Raw genomic sequence first — 21,591 nt, forward strand, 5'->3', positions numbered from 1 at the left:
GGTGAAACTTTTAGAGACCAAGTGCCTAAACTGCAACCCAAAACCCACTTATGCATCATCAGGTGCCGGGTGGGTGTGGCCCATTGGCTGGGCATGGCTGCAGTGGTAACGGCAGACTGGGTGGGACTAAAAAGTTCAATCAATCAATTCCAACTTTGCAAGATTTTTTTTCCCATGAGAAGTTGAAATTGACTAATTGATTGAACCTTTTTTTTTTTTTGCACATGGCAGCAGAAGCCTAAAGCGAAAAGGTTTTATAAAACCCAGCTGAAGACCTAGAACTGGGGCGATGGTGCGCATGCCCACACAGGGGGCTCTGAGTGCTGCCTCTGGCACCCGTGCCATAGGTTTGCCACCACTGCATTAGGGCAAGCACTCAATTATATTACTGCTGAATTGAGCTATCTGTACTCTGAGATATGCATGGGGTTCCCAATCAATTTAATAGAGTCTTTGAGCTAATTTAATGAAGGGAGGGTGGGACATCCAGAGGGCTAGAGAGGGCTGCAAATATTTGAAAAAGATACCTTTGAAATAGGAAATCCTCTGGATGGTCAGTTTTGAGTTTTCCTAAAGGAGGATCAGGTTTGGGTTAAATAGGGATGCAATGAATGTGTTTGTTAGTCTGGTTTTAGCATTCTGTGAGGCCCTTTAGTAAAAACTAATCATAAAGTCAGAATTTTCATACAACAAATAAAACCAAAAGATTGTGACATGTGTATATAACATATAACATACTGAGTTCCAGATTCCAATTTCAGAAAAAGAAAAAAGAGACAGAAAAAGACACTTCTTAGTGGTGGCACAATTTCAGTTGTAAAAATTCAGCATCAGAACTTACTGTCCTTCTGTTTTCTTAAATTGCAAATAGAAATGGAACCTAATTTACAATCTTTGATTGGTGATGGGTGAGCATATGATTGTGATCACAGAACAAATAGGTCACTTACAAACCTAAAAAGTATATTCTCACAACACATGAAACTTAACTTTTTTCCTATTGTGTGAATTCAGCACCTTGGATTAGTTTATTGTGAAAACTCAGAAAATGGATTAATTCAGTAACCAGGTTAAGTCTGCTCTAGTCAGTGGGTCTATTGGTTCACATGTTGCCTCTTATTTGTACTTTATCTTAACATTTTCTGTAGATTTCCAAGAAAGAAGAAATCCCATCAATTAATCACCCGATGCCCGCTCTTTTTGGTTGCAAATCAAGGTCATTCTGCCCAAAGAGTTTCCGCGTTGTTTGTACGCGGTGCACTGAACTAAGCGCTTGAAATGCCGCTCGTGGGAACCCGCGCGAGCTACAGCAGGCGCTGAGATCTGGGCGGGATCCCTCTGGATCCCTCCCCAGTCCCGCCGTCCGCGCCAGTCCGCTAATTGCACGGCTGGGATTAGCAGGGAGGGAAATGACAGCCGGGAGGGAGGGAGGCGGTGAGCTCCCAGGCAGCTGTTTCGCCTCGCAGTTCCCCTCGCGCCAACCCCAGTCAGGACATAGCGAGTCCACACACACACCCCGCCGCCCCATCTTGCGCCCTTTCAGTCCGGCTGCGCTTGGGATCTCGCCGCTGGCCAGCGGACCCCGCAGGGGCAGGAAGGCGCCGATGGTGGTGCCACCGCCGCGATGCCGGTGATGAAAGGCTTGCTAGCCCCACAGAATACCTTCCTGGACAACATCGCCAACAGGTTCGACGGGACACGTAAGTGGCCCCTAGAATTCTCTTTCACTGGGAAGAGACTTCGTCGGCCGGGGTTTTGTGTTTGGAAGGCGGGCAGAAGAACTCCGCGGCACCGCCCTGGTCCCTCGCGGAGTTCACTGGAGGGATCGGGGCAAACTCTTGGATTTGGATTCCCCTGCTTTCCTCCGCACCCAGAGAGTCTTCTCTCCCCTCTCTCGCCGGCGCGCCATCCCTATTCCCGGTTGGAAACTTAAAACTCCACTTGAGAAGGAGACAGGCAGGTGGGGATGCGAGGCCATCTCAAGATTACCCCCCCCCCTTCGTTTCTTGGAGCGCGGAGGGGAAAGAGATTTTTGGGATGGGGAGGGAGGTACGAGATATGTGCCCAACCCCAGGAACAATGTCAGGCTCTCCGCGCCGTTTCTTCCTGCGTCCTCCCGTCCCGCTTTGTGCGGCGCCTCTTCTTCCCCCGTCATCCCCGCTCCCGAGTTAACAAAGAACCGATAAACCCTCTTTGTCTTTATCCGAGAGGCAACCTGAGACTCATTCTCCCTCCCCCATCAGGGAAAAGGTCGATATTTTCGGGGGCGGACACCCCTCAGCAGTAGTAGGAAAAATTCCTCCCTGAGCCCAGTTTTGGCTGTTCAGATGAATTGATGAACTCTTTCCTTTGGCTATTCAGATTGGCATTTTTAGGGGTCATGCTTTAAACATTAGGAGTCATTTACCTGCTCTCTCCTTTAAACTATGCTTGTTTAGATGTGTGAAAGGAGACCCAAGTAATGGTAGGCAAGCCTAGTTTGGGGAGGGGAGAGGGAACATTTTAATCTTCTCCCCCCTCCCATGAGGTGGGAATCTGTCTTTCAACAAAGCAGTTGAACCACTAGCTAGCCTCCAAAATTTCACTCTAAAAAGGGAGCCAGCCTTATTTAGTTGGGATCGAGTGAGGGATTCTGCCCCAACATTTTGATATGAGGCCAATCCTATTCTTTTCAAAGCCAGGAAATGTGGATCTGTGTAGGAGAATGCCTCTGAGTATGTGCAAAGTAATTTTTCTTTCCTGATATATGATGATATGAAAAATGATCTCTCCTCCTGAATTAAAAATATTTTGCCTCTCTTTTCCCCTCCCCCTCTGTCATTGCAATATGTTAAGTTGTAAGTTTCTGGGGGAGGGGATGGGACCCATTCACCTCTTTTTGGTACATAGGTTGTGAAACAATAGCCCAAAGCTGCAGAGGGAGGGGCAATCTGTCAATAAGGGACCATGAGTTGTACACATCATTTAGTTTAAGAACTTTTCAAGTTGTTGTTCTTGTTGATCTTCCTTGACTTTGTTCTTGAACTTCCTTCCTTCCTTCTCATTGAGAACAGTGGTTCTCAACCTTTTTAATGCCGCGACCCTCAACCGGTCGTAAGTCGAGGACTACTCAACTGGTGCAGCACTGTTTGCAGAATGGGACTTTTGGCGGGCTCAGCAGGGCAGAGACAGCCTGGACAATTCCTATTGGCTTTTGAAAGCCAATAGAATTAGACTCTATTCAAGAGAGTCTATTCTATTGGCTTTCAAAAGCCAATAGAATAAAAGGGAGTAGCAGAGCTAAGGAAAAGGGGGAAAAAATGGCAGACTGCGTTGTTTGGTGACCCCCGTGAAATGGTCGTTCAACTCCAAATGGGGTCCCGACCCACAGGTTGAGAATGACTGTTTTAGAAGCTCAGATTCTGGGTTTCTAGGTGTGTTAAGAGTATTAAAATTTGTAGATAAGCTGACTGCTGTCCCTTTTCACACTATAGTATTGCTGCACAATTCCTGCTAAAATGGCATAATCAGGATACAGAAAGATACTATTACATTTCAGTTTAATAGTCTTATGGGATGTTATGTGTCAAATAGTGATGGACATTTTTTCACTTATTTACACTACTAAGGTAAAGTAGTTTTGCTCATAGAGGAAGATTTCTTGCTTCTTTTGCTCATTTGTTGGAGCAAATGAGGCTGACCATCAGCCTTTGCCTTGTGACATAGGTTACATTGTGGGAGGGTGCCAAGCCCACAATAAGCCACCAAATATTTTGGCTGCAATACTGTAATGCCATTGAAACAGAATGTGGGAAACCCCATTCAGTGGATGCATCAGGAGATCCTCCAAACAGTATAATTTCAGAAGGGTCACTGGATTTAACTAACAAGGAAGTAGTTGGGCTGGACTTACCAGTTTATGGATGGAACAGTGAAAGATTGGACTTTGCTTTTTAAAAAAAGTTTATTGATAGAAAGATCCTCCCCCTTCCCTCCCTCCCTTCTTCCTTCCTTCCTTCCTTCCTTCCTTCCTTCCTTCCTTCCTTCCTTCCTTCCTTCCTTCCTTCCTTCCTTCCTTCCTTCTTTCTCATTGATGGATGCATTTTTATTTTTTATTTATTTATATCCCACCTTTATCATTTTTACAAATAACTCAAGGTGATAAACATATCCAACACCTTCCTCCTCCTGGTTTCCCCATAACAACAGCCCTGTAAGGTTGACTGGGCTGAGAGAGAGAGAGAGAGAGAGAGAGAGAGAGAGAGAGAGAGAGAGAGAGAGAGAGAGAGAGACTGGCCCAAAGTCACCTTGCTGGCTTTCATGCTAATGCAGGATTTGAACTCATGGTTTCCTGCTATCTAGCCTGGTGCCTTAACCATTAGATCAAACTAGCATTCTATCAAGTACTGCTATCTTGATATCAATATTAAGGATTGACAGAAGTGAACAGGTGGGGAAACAAGTCTGTCAATGGAAATCACATGTTCTTGAAAATGCCCCCTCCTCGAGAAAAATGATTAGTACCTGTTTTCCTGTCCTCAGTGGAACAGGTAAATACGCATAGAATCCATAGATCAGGGATCACCATCCATACAGAACATCAGTCCATGAAAATGTGAACCCCCTTTCTTTTGATTTCTAAGCAGATGGTTCTAGGTTTCAGGAAAAATTAACTAATGGAACTTCCCAGAAATGTTGTGTCCTGGTTAAAAGGCTGATTATGCATTTCAAAACCTCGGATCTCATTAACAAATACTTGGTACTTGAATTAAAGGTAGGAAATGGAATATGATAAATGTTATATAGGATCTTTGTCATGAAACTGCTTTCTCTTCCACCACAGTATAATACACCCAGTGTATTTTATTTATATATGATTACATCCTCAGTCTTTCAGTCCATGATCCAGGACATTATTATTTCTTCTTAGAAAAATACTTTTAATGATGATAAGTGTACTAAATTTCTTTTTTCTTAGTCTGAATGGAAATAAGAACTATAAAACTCAGTGGAACTCTTAAGTGTATATATGCTTGCTTGATTAAATTATACAATGCTGACAACTTCTGTTACAATTTCAGGGACCTAAGTTTAAATGCCAGTGAACTCTTTGGACCACCCATGTCTTCTATATCCATGTCTAGGGATTATCTCTCTGAAAATGAAAACTAAACTTTTAAATTATTGTGCACAGTATGGGGGTTGTAGTTCGTACTACAATCATTAAAATGGATCATTAGAATTGGTCCATTAGAATCGATTTAGAGTTTCAATCTCTTAATAATAAACTTAATAATCTCTTAAAGGCTGCTGGAATTGGGTATGTCTAGTTTAATGAATAGAAGGACGAGGGGGGACATGATTGCAGTGTTACAATATCTCAGGGGCTGCCACAAAGAAAAGGAAGTCAAGCTATTCTCCAAAGTGCCTGAAGGCAGGACAAGAAGCAACGGATGGAAACTAATCAAGGAGAGAAGCAACCTAGAACTAAGGAGAAACTAGATGACCTCCAAGGTCCCTTCCAACTTTATTATTATTACTATGTTGGTCCTTATTTTAGGCCAACATATTTGGGTCACAAATCTGGATCCTTGCATGCCATCTAGTAGTGATCCATATTTCTGCAGCCCAGATATGGTAGACCTATGTCTTTAGCAACTATGAGTATGTGGGCTTTATATAACAGTACTTCTGGAATCAACAGTGGAAAGCATGCTCTGGTTGAATAGTTTTTCCATTTTTTTTCTCATTCTGTTTTCGTCTTTCTAGCTTTTATTTTCCAGGCAGTCCAGTAACTGTACTTTTCCTCTTTTTTTCCCTATTTACAAGGAAATGCGCAGTTAGATCAATACTTATGAAGGTTTATTTAACTGAAACAATTTACCAAAACTCCATCCTTAAAAATGGTTTGGAGAAGCAACCTAGAACTAAGGAGAAACTTCCTGACAGTTAGAACAATTAACCAGTGGAACAACCTGCCTCCAGAAGCAGTGAATACTCCAACACTGGAAGTTTTTAAGAAGAGACTGGATGGCCATTTGTCTGAAATGGTATAGGGTTTCCTGCCTGAGCAGGGGGTTGGACTAGATGACCTCCAAGATCCCTTTCAACTTTATTATTATTATAATTATACCTCCACTGCTAGGTAAATGCTGATATGTGGAATAAGAAGTAGCATATCCAGTACATACAGAGTCTTTGAAGGAAAAAAAGTGATGTATAAATCAATATCACTTTGCCTCTATGCAAAGTTAATTTTTATTCACATTAATTAGCATTAACACAGTCATTTTTCTCTGTATTTCTAGTTAATATGAGGAATTATTAGGCAACCCCTGACAGCAAAGTCTGGTTTATATTAAAATTAAATTAATTTTTTTTAAAAAACCCAAGGTATGAAAATGTAAGGATTAAAACTATGTCACATGAAAGTTATTCTAGATGGGTTTGTGTGGGATCTAGTAAATAAATTTAATTTTACATGCGCTATAAATGGTTTTCTGTTCTTATTTTATATCCATAAATTCTTAGTTTGGGACATTGGTTTAAATTAAGCATAGGTTAGTCTCTTTTCTTTCCCTTTCTTTCAACACACTTTGGCTAGATAGAAAGATGTGAATAGAAAGGAAAGGTGTAGTAATCATGCATGATTTGAAAGAAACAACTAAAATGCCATATTGTGGTTAGAGGATTTTGACTTAAGAGGATTCTGATGGTGTGGAATGGTTGGGGTGTAAGGGAAGGATTTAAATGCTTTCAAAAAGATCAGTGAAAACTAATTCAGCATTTTGTTAAGGAGACTAACTTAGAAATGGCTTCTCTAAGCAAAGGTATCTGGATATCCTCACTCCTAACTCCAAATCCTACATTTTTCATAACCCATCTCTTTGTTCTTCACTAAACCATCAATGATCTGGTTCAACTACTTTGAAAAAGAGGTATCATAATTAAATTTTGTAGAAGAGCATGGAGGTCATGATAATATACATCTTAATTATATCACTTACCTAGAACTGGGCACAGAATGTTTGGTCAGGGCTAAAAAATGCCCTGTACAATTTGGGCAAATCAGAGAACACATAATAATGTGCATTTTTCACAAATATTTGGAATATTTCATTGTATAAGACTATAATTGAAGTGTCTTTGACTGAACTGCACTGGGATGGTTGCTATTTGTAAATTCCTTCACTATCTAGTTTTCATATTCTTCTGGCTATCAAAAGAACCTAAATTCTTATTATTTAAAGAGAACGAGAGCAAGTATAGTATTGTGGTTAAATTGTTGGAATAGGAGCTATTCCAATAGGAGCTAGATCCAGTTTCTAATCCATTTTGGCTATGGAAGGTGACTCTGTCTCAATTTGACTTGGTTATTATGAAAAGATAGGGGAAAGTGTCTTGAGTTCTCACACAAAAGCCAGAATATTAAATAAAAATATGCAAAAAAAGGATCTCCCAGCTTGGACAGTTCCTAAATGCAATTTGAAGGGTTTTGTGTGCCTTCTTGCAATATGGTGCAAGAAAAAGTGTATATGTTCCCAATTATACTCACTTTATGTCTGGTACTTTTCGGATGACTCTTGTATTTGAAAATGTATGGGAATGGAAACTCAGACAGAGATCTAAGCAAATATCTTTTCATGGTTAGGAACACAGAAATCAATAATGAAAATAATGCTGGTGATGTATAAAATATTTGCCATCATACATCTAAGATTAGGAGAGAAAGTTCTTGGTTCTATGTGAGATATGGTTACTCCTAAATTTGGGAACTAAGCCAGGAATTCTGAATTTCTGTTTAGACTACAAAAAAATTATATTTTAAAAATTTAATCATTCCATCATTTTCTGCTTTAACCAAAATAGGTAAGTTGGATATAGGAATGAAGAGTTCAATGAATTAGAGTAAAGGTAGAGTAAGACTTTTCATTTCTATATCCAACTTATCCATTTTGGTTAAAGCAGAAAATAATGGAATGGTTAAATTGTTAAAACAATTTAACTGATGAATGTCAGAAACTGACTGTTCAAATGCACTGTAATTGGGGAGCTGTTTCAAGGATCATACAGGGCTGCTGCATATTGAGAGATTAATATTCATTTCACAGAGTCCGTGAAATTCATTCATCCTGAGGCTCAATTGCTTAGGATTTTCAATTCACAAATTTCATTCCCTCCGACATGAATGGCTTTTGTTGGATTATCTCCCATCCATAGAAATGCTGTGTCCTCATGACCTATCCAATGTTATAAAGTCTGGCATCTAAATATATTACTCCTGTTTATGGCAAGTTCTCTCTTTCTTATTTTTTCCATTAGAAGAACTGTATGGATCTTAAAAAGAGATGCAAAGTAAATAAAAACAATATTAGATCTAAGTTATCTAAGTTGGAAAAATGAATATAAAAATCAAAAACATCCAGGTTCTCCAAAGAATGGAAAGATTTCAGAACCATAGAAGTTTAGGCGTGGAGAAAGGAACTATTGCTCATACATTTGGCCAAAGATTTTGCATTTTATGACAAAATATCATCCATTCTGCCCTCTGATGCCATTGCTGAAGATCAAGTCCTCTAGCTGAGAGATTATCTGAAAAGGGTAATAATTCAGCATTAAGGTATTTATTTCCATGCAAAATATTCCTGGCTCAAATCATGGTCTTTCCAGATATATCTAGAAAACACTCTGTTCTAAGTTACTGAAACTACTGTAAATCTGTGTAGAGTGAGCATAGTTATCTCACTTGTAGATAATTGTTACCTGGCTGGGTTCTGCGTAATCTTTACTTCCAATTCTTTTTAATCTGGAGCAGTGTTTCTCAACCTTGGCAACTTGAAGATTGTGGGATTCAACTCCAGAATTCCTGAGCCAGCATGCTGAGAGGGGTGAATTCTGGGAGTTGATGTCCACAAATCTTTGAGTTGCCAAGTTTCAATACAGTAACACTGATCTAGAGCAAGGACCAAACCAATGGTAAACCAGCTTCTGCTTGAGAAAGTTTAACATGAACCTATCATCCTTCTTTTCAACTATGACCTGCTTCCTAATATTTAACTAATATCCATACTTTTCATATACTCTGTTGGAAGAAAAATCATGTTTTCCTTTAATCTCTATTCTCTGAATAAAAATTACTCGGGTCCTTCAAACTTTCCTCACAGATCTCCGCCCTCCCAAACATATTTCACTTTGTCTACATCCTTTTAATATGGGTTACAATACTCCCATGAGGTTTGACTATGGAGATCAGTTTGGTGCGGTTATTTCCAATAAACCGAAAACTAACTTCTAAATTATCATAAAGCAACCTAAAGATTCTACTTCCCTTTTTTGACAGCTGTCTCATGTTCTTCGCTGCTAATGTAGAGTTTTTAATCTCAGCAACTCCAGAATTCCCCAGCTGTTCTTCCTAGCTGAGGAATTTTGGTAGTTGAAACCCACACATCTTAAAGTTTCTGAGGTTAAGAAACTCTGATGTTGAGTTTGTGATCACCAAGAACCCTTTCATACATGGGCTTCTGCAGAAGCTTCCTGATGTCATCATGCTCCACTCCTTTTGTACATGTGTGTCACGTCACACTGCATGTATACAAGGACAGTTTCTGTTGCAGTGCTGCTTTTGACATTCTGCCTTTTTTTACCCTGCTGAGGCCACTGTTTTCACATGTATTATTGTTAAATCAGATATTTATAGTTCTATATCTCTGTATTTTCATGAAATAATGAATACCAGGATGATATAGGCAGTTTCCCCCAAAGTTCTATTACTTTCATTTCACTAGTGAACATTTCTCTATTAGATAAGATCAAGTTAGTTGATCTGGGGTTTTTTTCTATTTTCTGCAACATAGCACCCTGTATTCCAAACATTATTGGTCTCTGTGCTCTATATAGAATCTGATGCATAAATCTAACTAAGGCCAACTAAAATGAAGATATTTCACTTATAAATTCATCCATCCTATAATTTCATCCATCCTATTTCTCATCCTCATTCTTCCATTCAGTTTTCACCTATAGGTGAACTCTAAGGAGTTTTCTGTGTTTTCATTTGTTACAAGGTTATAAAACATAAAGGAAAAAACATGTGCCTTAACTACTTACAAGTCTGCTATCAATTCTACAAATCTGAAGCATAAAATATTATTTAAGTGCGCAGAAGTTACTGTTTTTAAGGACTTGCAGTGTTATCTCATGCCTCAGACAAAACTGAATAGTTGCTAATTCCTTATTTGTATTCTAGTTCATTATTACAGCTGAAAATGCAATTTGAACAAAGAATTAGAACTTGAACAGACCAGTCATGGTAAATAATTTTTTGATTGTTCCCAAAAAATATTTCTAGACTATTGGGAGAACTCCAGTGTTAGTTATTCAGCCCAAAGGTTCATTAGGATTCTCTTGAAAGCAAAGCTTATGGGCTGCAGTTCTTGTACTTACACGGGAAGTTAGTCTTTCAGTGTGGAGAGAGAGCAAAAGAGTGAGAGAATGGAAGCATGATGTTCAGGACCATGGAGAGTGGATATTTTAATACGGAACCATTTAAGTATCCCCTAATCCTGCAGTCTCGAAGCCAAATACTAGACTTAGCTACAGATGCAAACTATGTTTTGACAGACACACAGATATACTTTGCCCCTCCCAAATTAATCCAAGCCATGACCTGAGGTGACCTTGAGTAAAACTCCAACTGGGTTAACGTAGAATGGGGAGGGAAACCTTTTTGCCCACTGCAGAAGAAAAATCACAAATCTGAGTTCTGCTCAGTTGAAAAGTTCCGCCTATCATTTCAAATACATTCCCAAGCCCTTTGTGGGGAGGAAATGTGCAAAAGCTGAAAATGTGCACAGAATACATCCTGGCCTTTTTATGGGTATTCCTTGCCCCCAATTATGAGGCTAGCATAGAAGACAGAATACAGGGCTGGACTCTGGTTCTACTTTAATTCTAGTATAATGGTGGTAGAACAGATCTATTCTCCAGCATGGAGAATCCACCAATGGATTAGCTCTGCCTTCCCACCCATTAGACCAAGTCAGCCAAACTTGCCACGCCTGTCTTGGGATAAGCCACTCCCAGTCTTGACTTTGTCTTCAGCCCAGATGGATGTGACAAATTTGGCTCCCTAGCACCTAACATCATCCGCAGGCAGGTCACGGCCCTGTCCACCTTACTTACCTGCGCCAATTCAGTGCCTTTGACACAGCATCCCAGGATACACTCCTTTCTCAAGGGTGCCACCAACACTAAACCACCCGCGGTACATAGATACCCCTCCTGGGAACTGCCACAGGTCCTGCCCTCACCAAATCACCGTTTGAGCCCATCAGATCTTGTTCCCTGAGGTCTCTGTCCCTGAAGATCACTTTCCTGATCGCTATCACCTCAGCCAGGCTCATTTCTGAGCTCGCAGCACTGTCAGTCAGAGAGGACCTCTGCACCTTCCACCAAAACTGGGTGGTCCTCTGATTGGATCCTACCTTCATCCCTAAGGTCAACACCCTTTTTCATAGGGCCCAAGAAATCATTTTACCAGATTTATGCCCTAATCCGTCTCACGCCTTGGAACGGCAGTGGCACACACTGGATGTTCGCAGAGTGTTATGCTACTATATCAAGCAAACGGTGCCCTTCCGCAAATCTGAAGCCCTCTTTATTTCCTTTCACCATGCCTCTAGCAGGCAGAAGGTGTCTGCTCAACCATAGGCAGGTGGATCAAGGCTTACATTGTGGAGGCATATGGGTCACTTTCCCTGCCAGTGCCATGCCATGTCATGGCACATTCTACTCGCAGTGCTGTGACCTCCACAGCATGGGCCACACAGGCCTCTATCAAGGAGGTTTGCAGGGCAGTGACATAGTCATCACCCACCCCATTTGTACAGCATTATAAGATAGACCGATTTGCATCGGTGGACGCTTCCTTTGGAAGGAGGGTCCTTCAACAAGTGGCTACTGGGGACATGGCTAGGGTTTCCGCTGTTTCCCCCCCATTGGGACAGTAAGGCTTTGGTATGTCCCATTGGTGGATTCTCCATCTCTGGTGTTGGAGAAGGGGCATTGGGCATGCTTCGCTCCCCAATGCTCTAATGCTTAGCAATGGTAGAATAGAAGGGGCGTTGTCTTACCTGAATGCCTTTTCTCAGCACAGAGATGGAAAATCCACTCCCACCCTTAAGATCAGTTAGGCCATAGTAGGGATCTGGGAGCCAACACGTCAGACTGTCGTCAGCTGCTTTTGCCTTCATCAAGACTGGGAGTGGCTTATCCCAAGACAGGCGTGGCAAGTTTGGCTGACTTGGGCAGAAAGGCAGAGCTAACCCATTGGTGGATTCTCCACCTCCATGCTGAGAAAAGGCATTCAGGTAAGACAACACCCCTTCTATTCTACCATTGCTAAGCATTAGAGCATTGGGGAGCGAAGCATGTCTGTTTTTGGCTTCTGAAACTTGCTCTTCCCATGCTTCTAGATTTTAGTAATGCAATGTGCCCCTAAATTTGGAGCTATGATTTACTACTATATACTAAATATTAAAAATAAAATACTTTTTGGCAGTGATTTCTATGTTCAAAACTTTATTTCCACCAACCATACTGTTGGCCATATTGGGTGGAAATATTGGGAAAGTCATCCATTTTCTATTCCCACTTCTGAGCTTTCTGGATATTTTGAAATTTGACAAACTGAATTCTGCTGAAGGGACACTGTATCTAAATCAGTTCTTAGATAAATGGAATTGATTGAATCAAGTTAGTAGAGATTTAAGGCCAAATTTTGTAATCTTATTAGAACAAATCCCACAGAATTGCAATTTTAGAGCCTAGCATTCCCAAACTCTCCTCCTACTCTTGACTTATAGATGCTTTCTTTCCTGTTTTATTATCTTATTGGTTTATTCCTCCTTTTTGATTTCTGAAATAGGCCCAGGAAGAAACTTGAACTAAATTACTTATAATAACTTGAGATATTCATAGTGCAGGGGAGTTTTTCACATAATCCAGGGGAGAGCTAATCACATTGACTATTACAGTTAGTTAATGAAACTTTCAGTTTACTGATAATCAGGATAGAACTTTGCACTCCAATCAGTAGAATGAACAGGTAGGGGCAAAAATGTAGCAGGCTGGCTTGATAATTTTTGAAGTAAAAGAATATACAGTTTCATCTTGGGAATGCCCTTCTCCCAATAACACCATGAATTCCAGAGTCTAAAATAATTTAACACTACTACAGCATGATTCCAACAAGGTCACAATGTTTTTATGAGGGGCATAAAAAAAAGTTAAGGAAGTTTTTGCCAACATCCACCTTGATTTTATTTTTTAATCCTCTGTGAATGTGCCTTATTCTTTGTATTGCAACTTGCTTTGAGTGCATAGTTTTTTTTTAAAAAAAATAACATTTTATTAAGTTGTAAAGTAAAACACAAAATACAAAGCAAATAGTAGGCCACAATGGGGAGGGAAAGGGGAGAAGAAAGGGAGGGAAAGGGAGGAAAAAGAAAAAAAAAGAGATTGACTTCCGACATCCCCTGTTGCAGTAGAATAAAGCATTAACGTCAAGCGTCAGAGTGCATAGTTTTTTTAAGTAATACGAATCTGCTGAGACACACATATTTCCCTAAATAACTCTTAGTATATGTGGTGACTTTCAAGGGTTTGCTTGAATGTTTGAACATTCAGCCTGCATCTTACTATGTTGTTTGAAAGCTGAATGGAAGGGGGACAGGAGAGAGAGAGAGAGAGAGAGAGAGAGAGAGAGAGAGAGAGAGAGAGAGAGAGAGAGAGAGAGAGAGAGAGAGAGAGAGAGAGAGAGAGAGAAGATAGGAAAGCCTCATGCAGGAACCTTCCCCTTTATGTTGGATGCACATAATATATCCACATGCATACCAATTCATTCATTATTCCAATTTTTCTTCAAGTGCCTGATAGGGATCAAGTCATGGTGCATCTCTCCTTATTGCCAGAAGGGACAAGTATACAGTATTTGATCCTAGCAATCCCTACATTTTTCAGAAGCAAACTGTACAGTTAGCCATGACATTCAAACACACTTACATCAAGGCATGCCTGGGAGGATGTATCCTTGGACGTGTGTGTGTGTGTGTGTGTGTGTGTGTGTGTGTGTGTGTGTAAAGAACATTTCCTGAGTGAGGATTGGAAGTCACCCTGAAAATAAGAAACTTTCCAGAGAATGATAATCCCTTCTATAATTGCTATTTCCCCAGAATGAGAGAACTGTCATAGTTATAGATAGATCCCTTATCTATCTCCATGCCATTGGGCTGCCATTAATACTATTAAAAGTCTGCTGCCCTGTTTCATTTTGGTAGCAAAACATGTCTGTTAAACCATCAAAGCATATTATAGCATGCAAGCTGAAACTTATAAGAGTAATAACACCAGTTTCTATCAAAGCCAGTGGCCTTTGCTATACATTAAAGCTTTTCCTTGGAGAGAAATTTCATTGGGTATTATGTCTGTTCTGGTGACATCACACACCCAAACTCCCAACAATCTTTCCCTGTGGTTTCTTTTCTTGTTAAATAAGTCTGTCAAGGCTAGAAGCCCTGAACTGGTTGACTCTAGTTTGACAGGCAAAATAACATAAAACATGGTAGACATGACCGCATCTCTATATGCCAAGAGAGGTTTTCTGAAAGGAACATATAATCTTTATACATTCTGAAATACTTTGCCAGGACTAATTTCTATAATATGACTCCTACAGACTAAAATTCTAAACACCATGCAATAGCAACCTTGTTAATTTCCACAATGTCTTGTTGAAGTATAATTATAAGGCTTTTAGGAAATATCAGCTGCCCATCACTGTGCCATTTTTCAAGATACAGCTTCAGCTGGCATTGACAATGTTCTGTGTACTACTGCAGAGTCTCAACATCATCAAGTAGCAGAGAGACAAAATGTCCAACGTAAACAAAAAAGATTTAGTCAGCTTTCAAAAGCCCTCTAGAGACCAACAAGTACAGAGGAGACTCTCTAAGCTGGGAGTACCACTAAGCAGGTGACACAACAAAAACAGGACTGAATTCTAATTCCGTGAGAAAGAAAGAAATAGCAGCAGAGACTTTCCTTCATTCTGACTTTAAAAATGTGTAACTCAGTGGGAAAAGGATCTCTAATGAAAAGTGGGATGTTGTTGCCACATCATACATGTAGGTTTCTGATACAGAATTGCAGTAAGTCTCAATACTTGGCAAATATTTTTTGGACTGTGTTCCCATTGTATTACCCAGGGAGGAACTGAAGAGCAAAGATGGGATGAGAACCTGGCCTTGTGCGTTGGAAAAAAATAGGTTTTTTTAATTATACATTTCGAAGGGGACAATAAAAAAAATCAAGGTGATCTGCAGGGGGACAAAAAGTCAAGATACTAGCTGAAGCAACACAACTGAAGCTTTGCCCCCACTTTTAAAATTTATGATGCATATTTTAAAAAAGGGATCAGTCTTTAGTGGCCATCCTCTTGATTTCTTTGCCTCTTCCCCATGGAAACCCTTGGCAAAGGTCACTGATTTGTGCTCAAAGATTTTTTTTTTTTAACGCACTTTAATGAAATATATGGCTGGAAGCAGATCTTAAGATAGACTTTTCTAATGTTTTGCCCTTCAGAAGTATAGGGTAGGGATTAAAAAAGTTGACTACAACTGGAGAACACCTCTGGAAGGCAGTCATAAGACATTTGATGCAGTTGCCTATGGCACTTTCATGCACCCATAAATGTCTTTCATCTCTTCTCATCACAAAAATTTTGTGGCTTTTGAAACAATAACATCAGAAATGATATATTGATGATGGGATGTGCACTCTTTACCTAGCCAATAGCTGGCGGTGGTTTTGGGAAATGGGGTTCCTTAGGTGTCTTCCTGTTGGAAGAAAGCATTCCATGAAACAATCTAGGACTGAAATTACTACTAACATTTGATATCTCAGCTATTTGCAATTTGACATATTAATTCAGGGCCAAATTCTTTCTTCTATGCCTTTCACAGATAGCAACTTCCTTCTGGCCAATGCTCAAGTACATCGTGGCTTCCCCATTGTCTATTGCTCAGATGGATTCTGTGACCTCACTGGTTTTGCCCGAACAGAAGTCATGCAGAAAAACTGCAGCTGCCGTTTCTTATGTGGCAGTGAGACCAGTGAGGCTGTTCTGCAACGCATTGAGAAAGTATTGGAAGGAAAGCAGGAATACCAGACCGAAGTCTGCTTCTACAAGAAGGGCGGTGAGTTTTGGGAAGCCCTTTCAAGTAACTTTCTTCTTCAGAATGTGACTCCAGAGGATATGACAACAGCAGGTTTCAGGACAGAACTTGAGGGTATTCAGGTCAAAGTTTTATCTGATAAATCCTACACTTTTGCCAGAGGGGCAGAATTCCTTATTTACTATATGTAAAATAAGAGCCCAGTATGTTGTTTTGTATGAATTTTGTAACTGCAGAAACAGTTAGTGTTTACCTAACTCAGGATACTCAGAACATTAGCCTTCACATTTTAAAGGGAAAGTTTCAACTCTGTAGGTCTGCCTGAAAGCCCATCTACTGTTTTTGCTGGTAACCTACCAGAGATTAAAAAATAATAAGAAGAATGTTTTAGTACTCAGTTTACATGATCTATACAAGTTGTAGAACTGTAGAATGGGAGGGAAGATGGATAGGGAAATGATTTGTAAACACTGAAGGGCAGAGCAATTTAAAGATGGTTTGCTATAAAAGATGGATTGTCAAGGAAACTACAGTGCATCTAAAGCAGAACATAGATTGCTAAAATTGGAGGTGGAGGTAAGGTTTCCAGATCTTTTCTTTTCCTTTTGGTGGATTTTAAAATTTAATTTCCTCCCTTTCCCACTGAGGCTGCACTAGATCATAAGCTTGCCTTCAGGAACTCCGTAACCATTGCCCACCTCTGGAACATCCTATTAAAGAGCAGCTCTCTGATTCATGCTGATGGGAGTTTCCATGTGTGCGCCTGGGAATGCAAGCCAGAAGACAAATCCCTGGTGATGGAGCTCCTTTCTACTGGTATTGGGAAGCTTCTGTAGAACCTAAATCCTTTTAGATGACAGAATTGGAGAGATGCTCTGTAAGTGGATTATTTAAATTGAAGAATACACAGCGTCCTGGAGTATAATAGAGCAATGCAGAATGCACAATTAATTGGTTTTCCCCACAAAAGTAGAAAGCAATTGGAAGTATTTCCAGTGGAATGCCAAAACAGTGTTCCAGTGTGAACCTAGGATACCCATATTCTTTAGAGGCAATTTGAGATGATGGGTTTTGTGGCTTCTTAAATGACAAAGCCACTAAGCAGCTTGGGCTTTGCAAACCTCTGAAATGAATTCTCAGTGTGGCTGTTCTTAATCCATCTTGGTGCCAAAAGCAATGATTATTTCACCTCTGTGCTATATTTGGAGTTGAAGGATATATGCAAAAGATCAGCAGGATGCCCCTCTCCAGATGTTTTAACCACAGCTTCCATAATCCATTGTCATTAGAGTGTTGGCTGGGTTTGAAAGGAATTACAGGCAAAAATACATCTGGAAAGGCAGACAGAGATTCAGTTTTATTGGCAGCCATTATTCTGTAATCTATATTTTATGAGGTCATCAACTGCCTATAAAACAGACCTTTAACTGTAGCTAAAAGATTGATTCCAACTAGATTTCCAAGAAGCTACAAGTTTCCAGAGACCTAACCCCCCCTCTTCCTCTCCCCCCTCTCTCTCCCCCTGTCCCTGTCCCTGTCTACCCCCCCCCTCTCAAAAACTACAAAATAATAAAAGCAAGGAAAAGGGAAAAATTAAAGAAATAAAAAAGAAAGCTAAAAATTCAAGAAAGGAAAAAAAGTAAAATAGAAACAAGAAAGAAAAAAGAATCAATGAAATAGTTTCCATTTTTTTGCAGCAGCTGTAAGTGCAATTGTAATTTTAGCTCTTACTCTATTACGATAACACACATCTCTTTTTTCTATAATCTGTTCTGACTATCAAAGTCATAAATCATAAGTTCATTTTTTTTATTTATCCAAAATATCCAGTTAGCTATAAACACAGATACAGTATTGTCTTTTCTCTGATCAAAAAAGTTGATTTAGCCCAACAAGTTCCATTATCTTTACCAACCATTCTTCTATTGTGCATAATGTTGAATCTTTCTTTGTGCTTGAAGTAATCAAGCTGCAGTTATCATCTACAACAGCAAAATTCCTTGGCTTTTTTTCCAAATTCCAATTTTTGTATCAATCCCAAAATAAAAACCTCTGGTTTCAATTGTATACAATCCTCTCAATCAACATATATATTTGAATCCAAAATTTTCTATCTTTTTTCATGTCTATAAAACCTGAAAAATGTCCCTTCTTGTGGTACACATTTCCAGTGTAAATTTGAAGTGCCTTTATACATTCTAGACATTTTCACTGAAGACATAGACCAATGGTACATCATTTTATATAAACTCTATTTAAGATTATAAGACGGTGTAAATTTAAACCGTTTTCCTATTGTTCCATTTGTATATTATAACCAAACATTGTAGCCCACTTTATTATATATTCTTGCACTTGTTCTTCTGTTTCAAATTTTAGCAATTACATATTCTTCATATTTACACAATTCTATTTCAAACTCAGTCTTATAATATTCAAATCTATAATTTTTTCATCTACTTTAAATCTTTCTAATAATTGTAAATGAGTGAGCCATTGACAACTATATACCTCTGCCACCAGTTCTTCTCATGTATGTTTTTAATCTTTGTTTTTAAAACTCATTAATAAAATTATATATGTATAGATGTTAAAAAATGCTGCTTTAATAAAAATGCTTAAAAGAAAAAGATGTATCATTGTTATTGTGTCTATTTATCTACTGGATTATTTTCCACTGTTTGAAATAAGACCAGTTGCAATTACAATATTTTTAAATTCAGAAGTATGGATATGGATGCCCGTCTTATATACTAAAGATTGCTTTGAATAATCACAATTCAGAGCAATATTTAGTACATGATGGGAATTGATCTCATCATATCAATTTCCAAAAGAAAAACAAATCCAACATTTGGAAGAAAAACCATGGTCCTATAAGGTACTGCAACTTCACAATCAGATCTATATCAGATTCCCTTAACTGCCTCCTGGCTCTACTTCCTGAAGCAAAAGTCAAATCTTAATTGCTTTCTGGAAGTTGAAGAGGGTTCAGGCCTCTGAATTTGAGGGGGAATCCCTGTTCTATAAGGTAGGCACCATAACCGAGAAGGCGTGATTCCTCAGCCCTGCAAGATGACAATATTTATCAGAGGGGACCTGGAGTGTGCCTGCCTTGTCAGATCTGGTGGACTGGACAAAGACCCTTGAAGACTTGTATGAGATCTTTTTTTTTCTTTTCCTCTTTGGTTTAGGAACAGCCTTTTGGTGCCTGCTGGACATTGTCCCTATCAAGAATGAGAAAAGCGAGGTGGTCCTTTTCCTCTTCTCCTTCAAAGATATTACCAAGAGTCATGGAAAGAACCATCTCAATGAAAAAAAGGAAGGTGAGGGTATTTGGAGGAAAAACAACAGGCTCAAGGAGCAGGGGATTGAATTAATATATAATGAAATAATCAGCCTGTTTTCAGTCCATGCAACCTTTGCAAATGCTTCTGGTAAATCATTTAATTTGATTTCCCTGTTATTTTGCAACTGAACAAAAAGGCATGAAACTGCTCTTAAAGGCTTCATTAAAATACACATTTCTAAAAATATTCTCAGACTGAAATTCTTAAGTGTCCAGAACTATATGCATCTCCCCAGTGAAAGTAATAGTGGAAATTCTAGTTTCAGAATATATTTTTGATTGGCTAGTCAGAAGAACAATTTGGAAAGCTAACTTAGTTAACAGGGTTTTTTTTGTTTTTTGTTTACTGAAACTCCATTAGAATATGCTAGCCAAATAAATATTTGATTAGATTAAATCAAAGAAGTCCCTATATCAGAGGAAGAAGTAAAACCATCAATAATCAGCATACAGGTCTTTAACAACAAGGGTGGATTAACTAAAATAGTTTCAAGGAAGATACCTATTTTCAATAATAAACTGGATTTAGTAGACATAGTAACATTTATCTTATTTTTGATTTAGAGTTCTGCTATGAAAAACATGGTAATTAGCTCATATGTAATATGTAATTATTTTATGTATGTAATACATAAAATAAATGTTCTTTCTCAGCCATCTCTTTTTAAGAAGATGATCTAGTTTAACTATTGATAATTATTGAGAAACCTTGTATGATAATCCTTCTCTTTCCTGAATTGTTTCTTTCACTTAGAAAGATGCCCTAGGGCTAGCAGGTGTGTGAACCCTTCACAAATCACTTGATAGAAATTCTCAGTAATAGGAAGAGCTGGTCAGGAGATACAAGATAGACAGATAAAATTATGAAATCAGCATTTTAGAAAGAGGTAGTGAGAGCAAGCAACAATGATAGCTCTGAAAAAGGAAGCAGGTTAAAATGGCTAAGTTGAAAGAACCACTACATACAAGCTCTTCCTGTTTGATAATTGGTACCATGATTCTAGTCTTACTCTTTTTTTTTCCAGAAAAGTATCACTGCAAGAAGGCAAGGAGCTCCCACTTGTGGGTGGCCAGGAAACAAGGGCGGAATGCTTTGCACCATCTCACCAGGCAGTTCAACAAGAAGGAAGGGACAGAGATGAAGATAAACAGTGTAAAGATATCCCCTACATTCTTACCCCTTATTTCTGGGCAAGGGAGAGGATTAAGGCTTCCTTGAGACCAAGCTTTTTCAACTATAGCTATGATGATAGTAACATAGTTTTTCCATTAGCACATCCAAAACTCCTTTGTGGACTTTGTGGTTCAACTCTTTAGAATCACCCACTGCCAAAATGACAGGACATTCCAGGATAGTGCAGTGTCTGTGGAACAGTGGGTATCAGAAATCTGCAGGATGGCATGTTTGGCATTGCCATCCAAGCCCCACCATTTTCATGAATGTGCTGAATGTACATAGGGGCAGGACTTTGATCACAACATACCACTTGCCATCTTGCAGATTTTGATGCTTATGAGAGTATAGCTTGCAATCTCTGTTTAGCACTATAGATCATCTGGCACAGAGGATATTTTGATGGGGAGGGCAATTCTCTTTAAAGACTTAACAGCTTTTAATGTAGAGCCACTCCCATACTATCTCCAAGCAGAGCTTAATCCCCAAAGAGATATGAATTGAGAGATATAAACTGAGGTAACCACAAGGTCTGTTATGTGGTTAATAACAGTAAGACTCACTTTGAAAAAGCATTTTAACCTCTGCTAACGTTTTATCTGAAACCTGTACAGCTAAAGCAATTCATTGTAAAGGGAAGCAGTCCCTCTCAATATTAAAGGGAGCTTCATAGGGATTCCTCTTAAAAATCTTCTGCAAATTGCAAAGTCAGCATTTTTAGCTTTCTGCTGCTCGTTTCTTGTTTTCAGCAGAGTTTGTTGTGCAGAATGGAGAAGGTCTTGCTTGTTCCTAAGTTGCATGTAGAGAAATGGACATGCTATCTGGTCATGCAGTTGGGATGCATCCCAGATATATCT

At 39.2% G+C, this 21,591-nt stretch overlaps 1 protein-coding gene across 3 annotated transcripts in view; it reads left to right on the forward strand.

The window, feature by feature from the left end:
• The first annotated feature begins 1,289 nt into the window (after nt 1-1,289).
• KCNH4 (potassium voltage-gated channel subfamily H member 4) overlaps nt 1,290-21,591 on the forward strand; it is a 66,254-nt gene continuing 45,952 nt past the window's right edge. For 2 of the 3 annotated variants that reach the window (XM_039347248.1, XM_039347249.1), the window contains exons 1-4: nt 1,290-1,700; nt 15,999-16,232; nt 19,406-19,537; nt 20,586-20,713. In XM_039347248.1, the coding sequence (XP_039203182.1) occupies nt 1,625-1,700; nt 15,999-16,232; nt 19,406-19,537; nt 20,586-20,713 (570 nt within the window). In that variant the 5' untranslated portion in view covers nt 1,290-1,624. Of the gene's footprint in view, nt 1,701-15,998; nt 16,233-19,405; nt 19,538-20,585; nt 20,714-21,591 lie in introns of those variants that run through there. The other variant, XM_039347250.1, reaches the window with a different exon arrangement.

The sequence above is a fragment of the Crotalus tigris genome, unplaced genomic scaffold (assembly GCF_016545835.1).
Source record: "Crotalus tigris isolate CLP2741 ecotype Arizona unplaced genomic scaffold, ASM1654583v1 scf7180000018057.1800818, whole genome shotgun sequence".
NCBI lineage: Eukaryota > Metazoa > Chordata > Lepidosauria > Squamata > Viperidae > Crotalus > Crotalus tigris.